Consider the following 20420-nt stretch of genomic DNA (forward strand, 5'->3'; position numbering starts at 1 on the left):
AAGCCAGACCTGCTCTTCAGAACTACTTTGGTTAAAAAGCCTAAGGCAACTTGCTTGTGGCTTGTGAATGATATCAGCTCACCCGATTCATGCTGAGTTTATGCCAGAGTATACACTCATTAAATGCTCTCTCTTTTCACTTAAAATAAAATATACTCACTCAGCTTACTTTAAATGTAAACCAGAAATATTGTATGTTGAATTAACACCCTGTGTTCTTTTAAAACAGTTTACCACTCAGTAGTTCAGTTCAATGTGTTTTTTTCTTGAAAAGGTGCACACACCTTCAGTTCACACTGCATGAACTTCACACAGCCAACTCTTATTTGGATTACACTGTATTTGGCTATACACAGATTACACTTGTCAATTGTGAACCCTTATGAATCTAAAAAGAGCAGAAATCAAGCCCAAAAAAAATAAGAAAATGAGAATCTCAGAGCAGATCAGTTATATATAGGGGAACACTTGTACTTCACAAATCTAGCATCAAGGGTTCAAATCCTGTACCCAGTCCATGGCCGTGTAGAGTCCACATTTCCCACCAATGTTTGTGTGTACTCCAGGTACTCCGTTTGTCTTCCTGCACCGCCAAAGAACCATGTGTATGTTATACTGACATCTACACTATCGATGTGATGGACTGATGCTCAGTTCAGAAGTGGTCCTGACTTATGCCCAGCACTGCCAGGATAGACTCTGGTCCCCCACTACCCTGAACTAGAAGTTTAAACAGGTTACATCTCATAATCTAATGTTAATGCAGTTATGTGAGCAGATTTTTGATATGTAATAGATTTTTTTTTTAATAATAAAAAAGAAGATATTCAACTACATCTAAATAGTGACCGAAAAAGTACATGTGACATTTGTAATGCAGCAGAAGAGTCAATAATAAAGCTCAGTATTATTTTAAATATTCTGATGGAGATTAATGAACCAAAATGAGCATAACTTTAATTAAATTTCATTTGAAATTCCTGTGATGAAATTTTCAATGGAGAGCAAAGTACAGTTAGTCAGAGTAATCTTTATCTAGCAAGCAAAAATGTGAATTAAGCAATAACACTCTGTTTGAAAAGGGATTTTTCACATCAGTCTTGAACAACTAATTCCAACCCACATTTTTTCCTCAGAACTATACGCTACACCAAGAGTTCCCAAAGTGGACCCCCCTGGGGTCGATTTGAACTTTCTAAGGGTCGATAGTTTTTAATTTGGGGGTCGACGACAGCAAAAAGAGACCCCCTTACTACTGCTATTTGTTTGTTGCTTCAAAATATCAATGATTCCAATAGGCACCTAATTAAGAAGTAAAATAATTAAAAAAAAACACTTTTTTGATAAAAACACATTACATACTAAACTTGTGAATGAAAAGGTAAAATGTGTCACACGTAAGAATGTATGAAAATACATGTAGCACAAACATATCGAACGTATCAAAGCAAGTATGGACATGAAAAACCGTTGCATGTGACTAGGGGGTCTACGGCCGAAAAAAGTTTGGGAACTCTTGTGCTACACTGTTATTAAAGCAGTAAAATTGAGTGGTAATTCTATCTGAAAATAAGGAGAAAAGCAAATATGATACATTTACAAAGACCAAGCAGATAATCACACAAATCTATTATTGTAATTTTAAAGACAAGACATTTTAAAATGTTGAAGTCTTTGCTGGGGCCATGCATGCTTAAGAGATTTAATGTCGAATGCAGCGATATTGCAAAAAGTTGTGTATGTGTATATATATATATATATATATATATATATATATATATATATATATATATATATATATATATATATTTCTGTTTGTTATATATGTCCTTCCACATAAGGATTGTCACATATATCGTTGTCACTAGTGTTGAGTGGCGGAATTTGGCATAACATTTTTTGCAGTGAATATGCTGATGACCTTGTCCACCGAATATTTTCCTGGAAATTTGCTTTACTGGTGGTTTAGGCGAACATATATTTTTCTATGTGCCCATGATGCTCTGCGAGGACAGCATGACATCACAGAGCTGTAGCAGCCATTTTCAGAACTTCCATGCCTTCTTACTGTAATACAAGGCATTTTCTTTTAGTAATCGTGGGCAAGCAAGTGCTCACACTGCACGACCAAGCTGCCAGTTGTATATGTGCTCAAACTGTACGGACACGTTCAGTCTGACTGACAGGCCATGACATCACGTCTCACACTATACGTGTACATGGCCCCAACAGATAGTTTCAAAAATGATGGCCAAAAGCTTCTCAAAACTTTTTCCCCTAAAAGAAATGATTAAGCTTTTTGAAAGGTGTGGATGTATACATAATGGAAAAAAAAGATTTTACCTGATAACTGATGGTGTTTTGAAATCTCCAGTTCCATGTATTGGAGGAGGTGGAGGGGGTTCATGTGGTCTTATATACATCCTGTCTGCAGTTCTGTTGAGGAGTTCATTCATCTGACTGTAAGGAAGAGCTGCCAGTGAGAAGGGCCCATCAATATGCTCCATGTAAACAGGCTGCCTATAAACAAACAAACAAACAAACAAACAAACAATCACTTGGAACTCAAGATAAAACACATTCTGGAAAGATTAAAGTCAAAAGAATTCAAGCTTGCATCCCATCTGTGAGAACTAATGTAGCAAAATATGTACTAAGTGATTCTGTCTGACTCTAATCTTGGGAAAAAGGTCACTATCCATCAAGTGAGTACATCATTCAGAAGGGCTATTATTACACCTACAGGCAAATAAAATATGAATCGGTGCTTGGGTTGACAAATTGACCCACAGAGAGTTCTTAACATGAGGGGTGGTTTCAATATTTCTACAGAAAATTTTTGGAGTGATATTCATTGTTGTATCTATGTGTAACTCAAAAATGAACCATTCAATTTCAATGAAATCCTTTTGCTTTTAGCAAATTCTGTCCAATGGAGTTTACTTTACAGAGGTAATGCAATACTGTATAATAATGATACTACAAAACACAAACAAAGATGATTGCTAAATAAAAAATGCAGTGTCCAGAAATTTTGTGACTGATTCATTTCACCCCCAAATAACACCTTTGCCTGACTGACATTCAGGGACATAGCATACATTGGGTCTTCAAATGGATGTATTATGGGGAAAAACTGGAGGTTTGATTGATACCCTGCATCTGTATTAGGATTTCTATACTGAATGTTGGGGAAGCTTTAAATTATGAGGCACTGAATATAGGGCAATATTAATTCAGGGTTGTAGGTAGGGTATGGAGAGGTGGGTCTGTGCAAGCAGCTTCAGACACAAGGCAGGATGGGGGAAGTGGCAATTCACTGCAGGATGAAGAAACTGTATTCATGTCTGAAAATGTGAAAATAGTTTACTTTGCACAGAGATGTTATTTTGTAAATATTGCATAAAACAAAGAGGTGCCTTGGCTGCACAGGTGTTAGCACTGTTGTCTCCCGGCCCACAGCGATTACAAATGATTCCTTTATGTGTGCAGTTTTGCACAGATACATACAATTCCATAACCCCTCTTGCTGTAAAACTTAGGAAAAAGCTTTATTAGACACTTACAAAATCATTCATTAGGAATTTGGGCTAATTTATTTATGAGCAATAACAGACAGAGCCAAGGAAAAACGATGCCCTGTAGTTATTGCTGATTGGTCCTTCTGGTTTTGGGTGGCACTAATGAAAACTGTGCCCTGTTCTTGCCTTTAAAATGGCAAGAGATATCAAAAACCAAATGGTTGCATAAATAACATCTTAGTACCTGATTATAAGATCCTTCTTGCAAATTATCAATCAGAATAAACATTTGCATCCTCATTTTATGAGCATTTTAGTCACTTCAATGGACAATTCTGCATATTTGAAAGCATACGTAAGTGAAAAGTTTTATTTTCTTTCCTTTTTTACCTATAGCTATATTAGTAAGAGGATTTTAAATGACTTATACAGCATCACTGTACATAATACAGACTAATGCTGAGCTGAATGTCAGAAAGGCTTTAGGCGAAGACCGACTGAGAATGCACAATTCCCCTTTTCTCGTTATTGATGATGACATAACGAATGATATAATGAAGGAAGTGAATTTTTTTCACATCCATGTGTTTTTCATAACGTACATTAAAAAATAAAATAATCGCAAAACTAACACTGAGCAAATCATACATGCAGTAGCAAAGTGGGGTGTTCCCAATGTCTATCATATTGTTACTTCTTAAGAGATAAAGCAGAAAGATGTGAACATCATCATATAACCAGAATCTAGAATTCAATTTTGTCAAACTAATTTATCAGTTAAATCTAGCAATAATTGAAATGTTCAGTGACACTGAATCAGTCTCAATCTGTGCCTCATTAAAACCCTTAATAAAGGTTTGGCAATACAAAGGTCTGTACCTTGTTCTACATTTTTCTTAGAAATCAATCTTAAACAAATTTGAGACAACATGTGAAAAGGATACTGAGGATCTTACAAGCCACCTCATGCTTTATAAATGACAGGGTGGCAATGGGTCAATAGATGTTAATTAGCCAAGGACAAGGACTATTAGAAAGCACTGCTTTGAATTTGTGCACACCACAGATATTTATATATGGGATTAATAGTCTGCTCTTTATTCAGTCAGTGAAAGGTTTCACTAGGAAAAATGCATACAGAAATGTCTAATTGAAATCATTTACAATACCTTTTAAAGGTATTTGTTAGCTAATGCTAATGTACAGAGAATGTGATGAGACTAACAAAGAGTGACACACCTCTGTAAGCAGGCTGCCCTCTTCATTCCACCACAGTCTAAATGACATGCAAGTAATAGTCCCATACAGACAGCACACAGTGACTGCCAGTTCCACTTTTCAACGAATGAACTGTGTAACTGAAAGATGGCACTTGCGCATTATTTGCATCCAGTTAACTTGATTTTTAGCTAATAATTACTGATGTGGCTGCTTTACTAGCTCCTAAATATCAAAATATGGTAAGAAATTTATAATCTGCTTCAGAATTCCATCACCTTAATATATCCACATACAGTACAATGCCTGTTGTCATAACCTTAAAGGGGGCACGGGGGAACAGTGGTAGTGCAGCTGCCTCATAAATTAAGTGTCCTGGGTTCTACATCTACAGTATATCGGTCAATGTTCAAACTGAATATAATGGCAAATGATGACAGAGAAATTGTCAGCATCATCATATTCGGCATTAATGAACTCATTGTAATTGTATATTTTATTGCCTTTTGTTATGTTTATTATTTTAACATCTTTTACTTCCTTGTTATTTTCATTGTTTACATGAGCTTTTTCACTGGAGGTTATATTGGTGGCTATATTTCATGTACACTTCTGCTTAATCTGCTTGGATTATTCTCTAGGTACTCCAGTTGTCATCAAAAATCATAAAAAGGTGCAGCACAGTTGGTGACTCTAAATTGGCCCTGTATATGTGCATTAGTATGCCCCTCTGTTGACTGGCACCCCATTCAGAGTTGGCTACTATGCAAAGTACAATAATACCTAGATACTGTACCTAGATAGGCTCCATCCAAACATAAATGTGAATTATGGGGTTTAGACAACTAATTGATATTCAAACACAGTGTTGTTAGAGAATACAAATACAGGATAATCAAGAAGTGTTCAGCAAAAACATAAAACTGGACTGTATTTAATTCTTTCCTCGTAATACATAAAAGGAAATGGCTTTAACAGGCTTCTATAATTTACAACATATTGTAGCTTGTTGTCTTTTCTATACCTTTATGACTTGGAGAACAGCTGCAGTAGAAGAAAAGCAGTGCTATTCATATTTTTTGGAAAGTGTTTTAAAAATACCCAATTATGGCTGACCACCTTTTACTCTTTGCCTTTTCCCCAGCTAATGGAATCTTAGCACACTGCCTTCCAGCATGGGACTGGTCGATGCTTTTACTTCTTTGTTTAAAAGCTTTCAGAAAACCAGATGTGTCCTATAAGTAAGTGCTAGTGAATTATAGAGAGACAGAGAGGGAGAGAGAAGTGAGAGAATGAAAATAAAGAGGAGTACGTGCTGAAGCTTTATAAAGCCAAGAATTCTGAAAAGGTATGTGCCGAGAAATTGAATGTACTATAAAATAGAGCAGCTACCAAATTAAATAGAATGATATGCAGTAATAACTGAAAATGGCAAACCAGCATATTAAAATAGGAATACATGTAATGCTGTTGGGTGAAATACTGCAAATCTCCCAATAAAGCAGTGACTTTACAACCTTATCTCTATGGCTCAGATTATTCTCACACTGTCAAGATACTCACTTATCTTCATTTCAAACAAGCAGCCTTCAAATTGACACAACTTCAAAATCATATATTTAAACAATAAACTGCTGATCATAAGAAAAGCGATAAACAACTTTAAAATCATATATTTAAACAATAAACTGCTGATCATAAGAAAAGTGATAAACAACCCTGCAGATCTGAGCATAACGGATCCTTTAGTGGAATTCTAAACCACACTGCAGATGCTATCAACACCCTAAGTGGCCCTGGAAGGAAAAAAAGTTATCCTCGCCACATGTTCTGGGCAGAAGCTGTGGATAAATTGCACTTTTTGCAAGATAAATCTGCATTACAAGCTGCTGTTGTTACTGGTGTATAGATCAAGACTTTATTCCCCATGTGTTAAAGCATTTGTCACACTTGAAGTAATAGAACAGTAAGATAAATAAAGTGCATTTTGGGGGGGCTGGTAATTAGGCCTCTTTTACTAGTCAGCATGAACCAAAATCTCTAAAGAATGTGTCTGGTATCTTGTTAAATTTATGCCTTAAAAATTCAGAGGTATAGATTCTGGAAGCAAAATGGGCACTTTGATACTAGAATTGTATACCTAATAAAGTGTGTACTACATGTATGTATGCAGAATTGTATGAATGTATAATTATTTGTGAATGCTACATTATATTTTATGTTGACATTAAATTGTACTTTCTTGTAACTTTGAAAGTGGGATACACACAAGCACAGCGGCTAGTACAATAGCTCCAGAATCTTGAGTCTCAGTCCTGGCGAGCTCATCAGTATCATGGTTTGTGTATGGGATTTCTCTGGGGATTCCTATTTTCTTCAACATATTTAACACTGGACAAATGGCCATTTATCATTGAATACCATATCTGTAGCAGGTATAGGACAGTTCATCTGGTGAAACTTATACAACTAAAAAATCAATTCCAAAATACAATGACAACAGTAATCATCATTTTCAACAGCCCCAAACAATCAGTTTAATAAAAACACATTTAGACGCGTTTCATTTAAATTAGTGCAGTTAAGGTCAGTACTCTCTCAGCTCAAGAATAAGTGCTGTTTCTAAATGTGATAGCTCGAAGCATTTACCAGAAGTAATGAGGGTGGTCAGGTCATGATGGGTCAGATAAGATCTTTATTGTTTTGCTACTTTCATGATGTAAAGCTTAAAGTATTATATAGTTTGCTCAGTACTAATTAATGCATGGCAAAAGCAGTATCTTGACAACTGCAAAACACATAAAAAAGAGCGGTATGATTTATGTATATAATATAGTACTAATAACGATTATTATATTATGTGACCTGATGTCAACATAGAGAAAAGAAACAGAATAACATTATCATTTATCTAAAATTTCAGTATGGCATATTGTGTCATATGCATGATTATAGTGCATCTCTTAAAGTGTATGACTTAAAAGCAAGACTGGGAAGAACTTGGATGCAACACTGTCACTTCTTTTTCTGTTTCAGCCTCAGCCAGGAAAACACCCAATAACTGCGCCTTTTTCCCACCTCTGGCCCTGCCTCTTCCATTCCTGAGTACATAAGATCCCAGCCACATTCAATACAGCATCAACTGTGAAATGACTATGGACAGGGCACATTTTACATATCTGTGGTGTTCACTGAAATAGTGTTATTACCTAGCAACTATAGTATAGCAATATTTCACAAGCTGTGAAATACAGAGAAAAGAGTTATACAATAATATAATTACATTGTACATAACAATAGAAAGATGCTATCTTTAATAATGCATTATAGAATACTGTATATAGTCCTAACTCAAGCAGTATCATTCTTCTTTTCAATGTCCTCTAAGCTTCCACAGGTCTGTAACCCAAGAATGTTTGGTCTCCAATCATAACTTTCATTTTATTGACTATCTAATACCTGCATATTTTTGATTTGTGGAATTGCTGCTAAATTCCATTAAAAGATGCTTTTTGTTCTGTGATGTTAAGAGATGAAATTAGGAAAAGTACTGACCTGATACTTACAATAAATGGGTATATCTCTCCTTTGAGCAAAAAAGCACATTTGAATTTACCTTAAATTTTAGGAATTTAATAATGAAAGCACTCAGAAAACGTCTGCCTGATAAGCAATGTGCTCTTTTAGTTTCATTGTCGCTAATAGTGCTTTCAAGCATTTTGGTGGAGAACCCCAATATGAATTTAACATGATTTTATATAAATTTCACTCGTAGATACCTGATCATTCTAAGGTTCTTACTGGGAGCTCAGTTGTCAAAATATGGTAGTTTATTCTGCATAGCCTACAGTAGCTAGCATTTTCTAATGTGCTGACTTTTGTAGTTGTTGCCATTTGATCTAGTTTTTTGGCATAAAAAGTTAATTTTTTTTTTTTTTTTACATTTTTCAGTTAGGCACTAATCTTTCGCATTTTATGTTTTGTGAGATTGCTTACAGATCTTTAAGGACTCATTTAATTCCATTAAAATGGCTGAAGCGCTCCAATTGTGAATTTTTTCACTTTTGTATCATACTATATCCAGTAATCTGTAGTTTTCATATTATGTTTTGGTGAAGCACTCTGTCCTTTTAGGTTTATGAATGAGTATAAAAGGCAAATCCTTGATACTGAACAAAATCGCAGAGCTGAATCATGGTTGTCAACCTACAGCTTGGTGTGTCAAGTGTTTCTTAGCCTTATCTTACACTTCTGGCATCAACCTTGTTAAGGCCTTTTTCTACTCTGTGGAAATCTGCCTTTTAACATAATTTAAAATTTTCATGGTCACAGAGAATCATTCGACATTCTTTGGTTTTCTGTACTTGTTTAGAAGACACTGCATACTTTGTACTACAGAATGCTCCTCTATAAACATTTAAATGTTGCTATAAATACAAATATTATCGTTTTTGAGAGATGTTGTCTCAAACGTCAATATCAAATGCATTGTCACATGTTTTGTTTTAAAAATCTCCATATATTCACATCATTATTTAATTTTTTTTACCTCAATACCTAATTTGTTCCCATCCCAACTTTTTTTGGAATGTGTTGCAGGCCTGAAATGCAGGAATAGATGTGTATTAACAAATGAAATGAAGTTGACCAGACAAAACATGGGTTCATACTATCTACAATGAAATTTAAGAGTCAAGAGTTAAGAGTTATTTGTACTTCCTATATCATCCAAACTGTTTCTGATTTGGATTGTGCAGTTATATGCTTTCTTTTACTCAATGTCCATCCATCCATCCATCCATCCATCCTCTTCCGCTTATCCGAGGTCGGGTCGCAAGGGGTAGCAGCTTCAGCAGAGAGGCCCAGACTTCCCTCTCCCTGGCCACTTCTTCCAGCTCTTCCGGGAGAATCCCAAGGCGTTCCCAGGCCAGCCGGGAGACATAGTCCCTCCAGCGTGACCTGGGTCTTCCCCGGGGCCTCCTCCCAGTTGGACGTGCCCGGAACACCTCACCAGGGAGGCGTCCAGGAGGCATCCTGATCAGATGCCCGAGCCACCTCATCTGACTCCTCTCGATGCGGAGGAGCAGCGGCTCTACTCTGAGCCCCTTCCGGATGACTGAGCTTCTCACCCTATCTTTAAGGGAAAGCCCAGACACCCTGCGGAGGAAACTCATTTCAGCCGCTTGTATTCGCGATCTCGTTCTTTCGGTCACTACCCATAGCTCATGACCATAGGTGAGAGTAGGAGCATAGATCGACTGGTAAATTGAGAGCTTTGCCTTACGGCTCAGCTCCTTTTTCACCACGACAGACCGATGCAGAGCCCGCATCACTGCGGATGCCGCACCGATCCGCCTGTCGATCTCACGCTCCATTCTTCCCTCACTCGTGAACAAGACCCCGAGGTACTTGAACTACTCCACCTGGGGCAGGATCTCTCCTCCAACCCTGAGAGGGCACTCCACCGTTTTCCGGCTGAGGACCATGCTCTCGGATTTGGAGGTGCTGATTCTCATCTCAGCCGCTTCACACTCAGCTGCGAACCGATCCAGAGAGAGCTGAAGATCACGGCCTGATGAAGCAAACAGGACAACATCATCTGCAAAAAGCAGTGACCCAATCCTGAGTCCACCAAACCGGACCCCTTCAACACCCTGGCTGCGCCTAGAAATTCTGTCCATAAAAGTTATGAACAGAATCGGTGACAAAGGGCAGCCCTGGCGGAGTCCAACTCTCACTGGAAACGGGCTCGACTTACTGCCGGCAATGCGGACCAAGCTCTGACACCGGTTGTACAGAGACCGAACAATTCTTATCAGGGGGTCCGGTACCCCATACTCCCGGAGCACCCCCCACAGGATTCCCCGAGGGACACGGTCGAATGCCTTTTCCAAGTCCACAAAACACATGTAGACCGGTCGGGCAAACTCCCATGCACCCTCCAGGACTCTGCTAAGGGTGAAGAGCTGGTCCACTGTTTCGCGACCAGGACGAAAACCACACTGTTCCTCCTGAATCCGAGGTTCGACTATCCGACGGACCCTCCTCTCCAGAACCCCCGAATAGACTTTTCCAGGGAGGCTGAGGAGTGTGATCCCTCTATAGTTGGAACACACCCTCCGGTCCCCCTTTTTAAAGAGGGGGACCACCACCCCGGTCTGCCAATCCAGAGGCACTGTCCCCAATGTCCATGCGATGTTGCAGAGACGTGTCAACCAAGACAGTCCTACAACATCCAGAGCCTTAAGGAACTCCGGCTATCTCATCCACCCCGGGGGCCCTGCCACCAAGGAGTTTTTTGACCACCTCAGTGACTTCAGTCCCAGAGATGGGAGAGCCCACCTCAGAGTCCCCAGGCTCTGCTTCCTCATTGGAAGGCATGTTAGTGGGATTGAGGAGGTCTTCTTTTACTCAATGTGCTTATTCATTATTTCTCATATAACTCTAACCCAGATAGGTCCCTGGGGGTACAAGATGTTTCCAGAGAAAGTATGCATGGTCATTTGCACTGAGGACTTGGAACATAGTTTTCAGAAATTTTCATGCTGGCAATGGTTGAGAAAAGAATGTGACAAAAAAGCAATTATGTGAAAAACTCACCCTCAAGTCTAGTATTAAAGATTTCTTCAGCTGTGAAATTTAAATCACAAAGAAGATACTGCACCAATTGAAAATTACATCATGTTGATGGACTACTGAATTGAGAGAAAGAGAGATTACTTTTTAATATTTCTTCATTATTCACTTGAGGCAGTCCACAAGCATCTTGGTACATTTAAAACTACTTCAGCTCCACAGAACATGAATATGCCTGTTTTACTCACACTGAAGACAGTCTTCCGTATCCTACTGCCAAGTACAACACCATAACCAACGGCTACCATCACCTACATTCAAATCAAGGCCTTTAGATTCCGCACATACATCCTCTCTACTGTTTACCAATGGTCAGTCAGACAGAGGTGGACTATTGTATTAGAGATTACTATTATGCTGGAGTAAGTGTAATGTCACACATTCTCTCTTTTTCTGGAATATACAGGGTGGCCCAGATCTAATAATGCAAATCCAGATCGTCTGGATGACTTTGATTTATGCGAGGACTACTCCAGTTTGGCATGAAGATGATTCTTCATGTCGTCAATTCGCACACTTATCGATGGTCCAGGATTTTTCGGATGATTTTCTATGTAATAAACTTAATAAGATATAGCGTAATGAAAATTGCATAATTAGATCTGGACAATCCTATATCTGTACATGTTTACCACTAACTGAAATTTGAATTTTAGAAGTGGCATATCTGCCTTGAAACAGAACAATTGCCACATATTGGTTGTGTTAGAAGAGTCATGCACTTTTTCAAAGTAGCACACGAATGCTAAATAAACATGTTAAATAAGGAAACAACTAATTATTCCAGTTATTTAAAAGACTTCACGTTTATATTTTAATTATGTTATTTCTCACAAATAAATGTATGTCTGAAAGGCTGTAGGACTGGACATTAAAAGTGTTCTGAGTAATGTAAAGAAAACACAAAAAATTCACAACACATAAAATCAACTTCCCATAGCAAATGGCATGGTGCACATAATTAAACCCACTTCATTTGTCTTTTGTTAGCTGATTAGCTCTAATAAATAGGTTACTGCAGACAATCTGTGATCTTAGAGTTTCTTTATTATCTTGCAGCTAATGATCAAATCCTAATTAAAAATCTCTGGAAGCACACTTTGTAAGCTGTTACTGTCAAGCTAGGAACCAAAAAGAGAGTGCTCTGTAATTAAGCAAAATAAAATTTACAATGATGATAAAACCCTTATCGCACACAAGAAAAAGAAAAGCTTCCTTAAATGCAAAAAACTCAGATCAAAAGGAACAGATCTGACAAGAGCTTCAATGGTGCAGAGAGAGCCTATTGATAATTATGGTAATTTTATAGGAAGTAAAGCAATAACTCTGACTTTAATAGTTTAAATCCTCTTTAAAACTACTATTTAAATACACAGGCAGTTAGGTTGGCCCAGTGGACAACACTACTGACTAATGGATCCAGTATTGTGGGTTTGAATCCTATACTGGTCACTGCTGATATGGAATTTGCACATTTTCTAGGAACGCATGAGATATATGGGGGAAGACAAAGACACAGGTGTCAGATTAATTGGAAATTCCAAATTATCCCTTTGAGGGTGTGAGTCTGTTGCTAAGTGTGCCATAAGAGGGACTAGTGCCCTGTCTAAGGCTGGGTTGTGCATTGAATCTATTGTTACCTGGAGACCCTCTGTGCCCCAGTGATGCTGAATAACATTAACCAGATGTGTGAATGTTATGCTATTTAAACACAAAAATGAATTAACCCTATAATTAAAAGAATTTTCTCATTTGATCTAGTAATCAATTTTCTAAATCAATTTACTCACCCATCCATTCATCCTCATACAAAGCTAAGTCAGGAAGCCAGCACTATCAGTGAAGAGGCTAGAACCAACCCTTCATGTGACAATTGTTTAAAATTGTTTTAATGAGCTAAAAATTAACCTTAACAAATGTTGAATTTTATTAGGTATATTTACAATTTTTTTTAATTAGATGAACTATTCAGTATATAGATATCTAGATATGCCATCTGGTGAATATATTACTAAAATAATGACGCCATAAAGTTGGTGGATAAAACAGTTACTACACAGGTTCACCCTTTAACATTAAAATTATGCTTAAAAAGGCCTTACCAACATCACTTAAACTTTCAGGTTTTAGGATTTCATATATGATAAAAAATTTACAAACCTGGGATCACAATATGTGGCAGCACCACTGGGAAGATCCCTCTGCTTGAGCAGGTTTTCTGATTCATCTTCAGCAAGCTCTGGACCCAAGGCCAGCTTCTGCCATTCCTTACGTCTGTCATGTGGAGCTCTGGGGATCTTCTCAGGCTCCTGTGGACGATCTATATTTTTCAGCTGTAAGGGAAAGCAAAAAGTCAACTTTTAGCAATCTCACATGACTTGATCCTTGATTGACTGCTGCATTTCTTGGATTAGGCTGTAAAACGTTAGACTTCCATGCAGTGCAGGGCCTGCAAATCTATGCACATTACACGAAAAAGATCACTCTAGTTTATAGTTTTTTTTCCCTATTTTTTTGTTTCACAGAGATCAGAAAGTTGTTAAAAAGTCAGTCAAGCAGGAATCAAATGTCACTCAAAATGTTAACCTGCCGCAGTGCAGATTCCCATTCGAGAAAAAAAAAAAAAAGCATGCAACATTTAACAGTCAAAATTGACATTAGACTTCACATAGTATCTGCAGTTAATGGGAGAATTGACATATTTTCAAAGGCTGTAAACAATAAAAAGCCACATTTTTATAAACAAAACATAATAAAAATTATAAAATCAAAAGATTCTTATTTATAAGAACAATCTGTTTAATTGATAGATTCACAATACTGCAAGGCAATATGTAAAAGTGACCTATGCAATCATTCAAACAAAATAATAATTATAATAAAAAAAAATCAGTATTAAAAAGTGAACCCTTCATTGGAAATATTCAGTTGTTGATACAGTCTGGTAAAGAAACATCATGACTTTGCCACCAAGACAAAATATACAACTTCTGAAAAGGCTTAACAAAAAAAAGGTCTTTTTTGTGTCTGACTGATCTCACTTATTAAAAAACATTGTATGTTCTGTAGAAGTCCATCCATCCATCCTCTTCCGCTTATCCGAGGTCGGGTCGCGGGGGTAGCAGCTTAAGCAGAGAGGCCCAGACTTCCCTCTCCCCGGCCACTTCTTTCAGCTCTTCCGGGAAAATCCCAAGGCGTTCCCAGGCCAGCCGGGAGACATAGTCCCTCCAGCGTGTCCTGGGTCTTCCCCGGGGCCTCCTCCCGGTTGGACGTGCCTGGAACACCTCACCAGGGAGGCGTCCAGGAGGCATCCTGATCAGATGCCCGAGCCACCTCATCAGACTCCTCTCGATGCGGAGGAGCAGCGGCTCTACTCTGAGCCCCTCCCGGATGACTGAGCTTCTCACCCTATCTTTAAGGGAAAGCCCAGACACCCTGCGGAGGAAACTCATTTCAGCCACTTGTATTCGCGATCTCGTTCTTTCAGTCACTACCCATAGATCATGACCATAGGTGAGGGTAGGAGCGTAGATCGACTGGTAAATTAAGAGCTTTGCCTTACAGCTCAGCTCCTTTTTCACCACGACAGACCAATGCAGAGCCCGCATCACTGCGGATGCCGCACCGATCCGCCTGTCGATCTCACGCTCCATTCTTCCCTCACTCGTGAACAAGACCCCGAGATACTTGAACTCCTCCACTTGGGGCAGGATCTCTCCCCCAACCCTGAGAGGGCACTCCACCGTTTTCCGGCTGAGGACCATGCTCTCGGATTTGGAGGTGCTGATTCTCATCCCAGCCGCTTCACACTCAGCTGCGAACCGATCCAGAGAGAGCTGAAGATCACGGCCTGATGAAGCAAACAGGACAACATCATCTGCAAAAAGCAGTGACCCAATCCTGAGTCCACCAAACCAGACCCCTTCAACACCCTGGCTGCGCCTAGAAATTCTGTCCATAAAAGTTATGAACAGAATCGTGACAAAGGGCAGCCCTGGCGGAGTCCAACTCTCACTGGAAACGGGCTCGACTTACTGCCGCAATGCGGACCAAGCTCTGACACTGGTTGTACAGAGACCGAACAGCTCTTATCAGGGGTCCGTACCCCATACTCCGGAGCACGCCCCACAGGATTCCCCGAGGGACACGGTCGAATGCCTTTCCAAGTCCACAAAACACATGTAGACCAGTCGGGCAAACTCCCATGCACCCTCCAGGACTCTGCTAAGGGTGAAGAGCTGGTCCACTGTTCCGCGACCAGGACGAAAACCACACTGTTCCTCCTGAATCCGAGGTTCGACTATCCAATGGACCCTCCTCTCCAGAACCCCCGAATAGACTTTTCCAGGGAGGCTGAGGAGTGTGATCCCTCTATAGTTGGAACACACCCTCCGGTCCCCCTTTTTAAAGAGGGGGACCACCACCCCGGTCTGCCAATACAGAGGCACTGTCCCCGATGTCCATGCGATGTTGCAGAGACGTGTCAACCAAGACAGTCCTACAACATCCAGAGCCTTAAGGAACTCCGGGCGTATCTCATCCACCCCCGGGGCCCTGCCACCAAGGAGTTTTTTGACCACCTCGGTGACTGTGGAAGGACTGTGTAAAAGTAAATGTATTATTTCTTAATTTAAATGGAACCATCCAATGGGCTCTGATGCTTTCTAATCACATTATCACCAGGGATGTGGCTTTTGGGTTCTTTATATGTATATAGCATGTTTTCATTTGTTACCACTTGTGCCTGTCGTGGATCTGTTTGAGAGTGGCAAGTGAAGTCTCTGCTCTACTTTTTCCATGCTAACTAGACAAAAACCTTCCTAGGCTTATACAGACAAAAGAAAGGGCGCTAAAAAGTAGTAAATCATTGTATAGTCTGTGGAAAGACACTAGGAAAGTTAGAAACATTTTATACAATTAATCACATGATCTAATCTACCTGATATTTTCACTGAGGCTAAAGGAATTCCTTTGCTATGTAATAAAAAAATAAATTGGGTTACAATGTCCCTAAACCTGAACTTAACAAAATACTACTTGAGCAAGAACAACCTGAATTTGAATGCCTTCCTAATATGCAAGCTGGAAAGAATGCAATTAGAGAATGAGGCCAGTATATTAATTTCAAGATTGGCATAGCATATGAAACACAGACACGTCAAAGAAAAAAAAAATGATAGAAACAATTGTTGACTTTGAATGTCCTGCTAAAGACTGACTTAATTGAAAGAATGGACATACTTTAAATCTTGTGCTAAAACTCCGCAAATACTATCCTTAATCGTTCATCACTATCAAGGATTTGATTATTACACTCTACACAAGTGCTGTGTCTGCAAACATCAATGTTCGAGCTGCTTTTTTTGCCACTCCCTGTCCCACCCAATCACACAGTTCAGCAAGTCTAAGAGATTTAATGCTTTTGTGGTTGGTTGAATCATGGTGTACATTGGGATTTTTTTGTGTTACAAAAATGTACCACCACAGAAAAACATTGGAAAATACTACCCTATCTACACCTTTGTTCCTGGCCCACTAAAATAGATTGCCATAGCAGCCATCTCACTTAAACACTGACACTGTGCATTACTTGGATGGTTATGTTGAGTTCTTAGCATAAATGAGTGATAAATAATAAACTGCAAACTTGAATCATGGGTAGGGATAATCATTACACTTCTATTTCATTGAGTTTTGTCATTATATTAGGGTGGTCAACACTGTAGCTACCTGGCAGATTGGCAAGTTAAATACAGAGATAGTAGAGACTAGAGAATATATGTATTGTGTCAGATGGCTGGAGCCCTTACCCAGCTGGGATGCCTGTGTACTGAAAACACTGGGGAATAGAGTGTGCACAGGACATTACTTCCTCCAGAGTGTTAGATGGCAGCCCACCTGGGTTGCTACAGTACCACTGATTCCCACAGGGCTTCATGGGAGTTGGAATTCAGCACAGCCTTGTTGGGTTCCTTGGGTCTTGCCAGGGGTGCTGTGGAGACTGGCAAGCCCAATGTTATTGGCTTTCCGCAATGCAGCAGAAAAGGGGCCAGCTGCCACTACTTGAGAAGCCTGAGTCGGGAGGAAGAGGCACAAAGCTTGCTGGAGGAAGGAGGAGGTGAAAAGAGACAGAGACTAAATACACAGAGATGAAGACAAAGTGCTGTGTGCTTCATTTGTGTACTTTGCACTGTGCTGTGGGGAACTCTTGCCCACATATCCTTTACCAGAATGTATTTCAATATAGTGCAGATTTGCTACATTACTCTTGTTAAAATAAACCATGAGCAGAATGGTTCATTTCAGGATTAAGAGTGCTGATGGGGTCCCCAGGCAACCCTGTTAACAACTTAGAAATACTTTGCAATATACATACAAAGACTAGTGTGGTGAAAATAAAAATTAAAACAACAAAAATGAGTTTTGTTGTTAATTTTTATTTTAGTTAACACATTTATTTTTTCATTAATGATTTTTAGTTTTTGCTAATGGGAATAACACTGCCAGTGGTGTACTTCAAAGTGTGTCTTATAGGAAAAAATACGGTGTTTCAGGCCAATGAGTCTGAGAGTTGTGCTTGTGTGAGGGCTTATAGTGGCGTAGAGGAATCTTTGTTTTGTGCTAACATTTCAGAGAAGATTTTAACTCTGGCAAGGAGCTAGCCAGACAAAAATGTTTTTACTTAATAACAAAATCAAAAGAATAGATCCACATTCCTACAGAGCCTATCCCAATTTAGTGGGTGCCATGCTGAAAGAGACTAGGACACAGCACCCAACTAATAAACAACAAACACTTTACATTATTCAAGTTGAGTATCCCTAATCCGAAATGCCTGGGTCCAGAAGTATTTTGGATTTAAATATTTTTGAATTTTGGAATAACTGCATATACACAATGAGATATCTTGGAGACATCCTTGATTAAGTAGGGAAATACAGCCAAACCAGCTAGATGACGGCACACATACAACTACAACTTAAAAGTGATGAATATGATGCACAAACTGTTTTTTGTTCCCTTTCAAGATGGCCAATGCAGAATATTTGCACTGAAGAAATGTTTGTTTTTTATCAGTGTATATCATCTACCTGTTGTCACTTTTCATGGAACTTGCCAAGAGGTCAGGAATATCTCAGCCAACCTTCACTTGATCATGCCTAATGTGCTAGAAACTATTAAAAGACAAACAAATCACTACATTCAGTTTTTGAATACTATGGGTGTACATAAAACATGTTCTTGCCAACATAGTAAATATGATTTGCTATAGTGTCTGCTTTTCCTAACATAATCAGAGCAATTTAATGAACTCATATTGCAATAAGAGCACCTAGCAAGAGTGAAGTTGCTTTTTGTTAACCATAAGAAGTTACACTTGATGAGAAAGAAGATTTTTGGAGTGAGTTGGATGAAGTTCTCAACAGTGTACCCAGTGACTGCTCTGAAGGGAACAAAGGATACGAGGAGGTGATTGGTAGGTATGGTGTCAAAGAGAGGAATGAAGAAGGTCAGAGGATAGTGGATTTTGTCAAAAGGACAGACATGGCTGTGGTGAATACATATTTTAAGAAGAGGGGGGAACATAGGGTTATGTACAAGAGTGGAGAAAGATGCACACAGGTAGATTACATCCTATGCAGAAGAGTTGATATGAAAGAGATTGAAGACTGCAAAGTGGTGGCAGGGGAAAGTGTAGTTACGCAGCATAGGATGGTGGTCAGTAGGATGACATTGGAGTTCAAGAAGAGGAAGAGAGTGAGGGCAGAGCCAAGGATCAAATGGTGGAAGTTGAAAAAGGAAGACTGCAAAGTTGAGGTTAGGGAGAAGGTGACACAGGCACTGTGAGGCAGTAAAGAGTTACCAGGCAGCTGGGAAACTACAGCAGATGTAGTAAGGGTGACAGCAAGAAGGGTGCTTGGTGTGACATTTGGAAAGAGGAAGGAGGAAAAGGAAACATGGTGGTGGAATGAGGAAATACAGGAGAGTATATGGAGGAAGAGGATGGCAAAGAAGAAGTGGGATAGTCAGAGAGATGCAGAAAGTAGACAAGAGTACAAGGAGATAAGGCGCAAGGTGAAGAGAGAGGTGGCGAAGGCTAAAGAAAAGGCATATGATGAGTTGTATGAGAGGTTGGACACTAAGGAGAGAGAAAAGGACCTGTACCGATTGGCTAGACAGAGGGACCGAGCTGGGAAAGATGTGAAGCAGGTTAGGGTGATAAAGGATAAAGACGGAAAGAACTCACAAGCGAGGAGAGTGTGTTGAGCTGATGGAAAGAGTACTTTGAGAGGCTGATGAATGAAGAGAACAAGAGAGAGAAGAGGTTGGATGATGTGGAGATAGTGAATCAGGAAGTGCAATGGATTAGGAAGGAGGAAGTAAGGACAGCTATGAAGAGGATGAAAAATGGAAAGGCCGTTGGCCCAGATGACATACCTATGGAACCATGGAGGTGTTTAGGAGAGATGGCAGTGGAGTTTTTAACCAGATTGTTTAATAAAATCTTGGAAAGTGAGAGGATGCCTGAGGAGAGGAGAAGTGTACTGGTGGCGATATTTAAGAATAAGGGGATGTGCAGGACTGTGGTAACTACAGGGGAATAAAATTGATGAGCCACAGCATGAAGTTAGCTAAAAGAGTAGTGGAAGCTAGGTTAAGAAGTGAAGTGATGATTAGTGAGCAGCAGTATGGTGTCATGCCAAGAAAGAGCACCACAGATACGATGTTTACTCTGAGGATGGTGATGGAGAAGTATAGAGAAGGCCAGAAGGAACTGCATTGCGTCTTTATGGACCTGGAGAAAGCATATGACAAGGTGCCTCAAGAGGAGTTGTGGTATTGTATGAAGAAGTCGGGAGTGGCAGAAAAGAATGTAAGAGTTGTACATGATATGTACGAGAGACGTGTGACAGTAGTAAGGTCTGCGGTAGGAGTGACAAATGCATTCAAGGTGGAGGTGGGATTACATCAGAGACTGGCTCTGAGCCCTTTCTTATTTGCAATGGTGATGGACAGGTTGAGAGACGAGATCAGACAGCAGAC

General features: G+C 39.5%; 1 protein-coding gene across 4 annotated transcripts in view; it reads right to left on the bottom strand.

Moving 5' to 3' along the window:
* Positions 1–20420, bottom strand: part of wasf1 (WASP family member 1) — a 421986-nt gene that overhangs the window by 11869 nt on the left and 389697 nt on the right. For all 4 annotated transcript variants that reach the window (XM_039747922.1, XM_039747920.1, XM_039747921.1 and 1 more), the window contains 2 exons: positions 13536–13708; positions 2344–2520 (listed from right to left, as the gene is read on the bottom strand). In XM_039747922.1, the coding sequence (XP_039603856.1) occupies positions 2344–2520; positions 13536–13708 (350 nt within the window). The remainder of the gene's footprint in view (positions 1–2343; positions 2521–13535; positions 13709–20420) is intronic.

The sequence above is a fragment of the Polypterus senegalus genome, chromosome 3 (assembly GCF_016835505.1).
Source record: "Polypterus senegalus isolate Bchr_013 chromosome 3, ASM1683550v1, whole genome shotgun sequence".
Lineage (NCBI taxonomy): Eukaryota > Metazoa > Chordata > Cladistia > Polypteriformes > Polypteridae > Polypterus > Polypterus senegalus.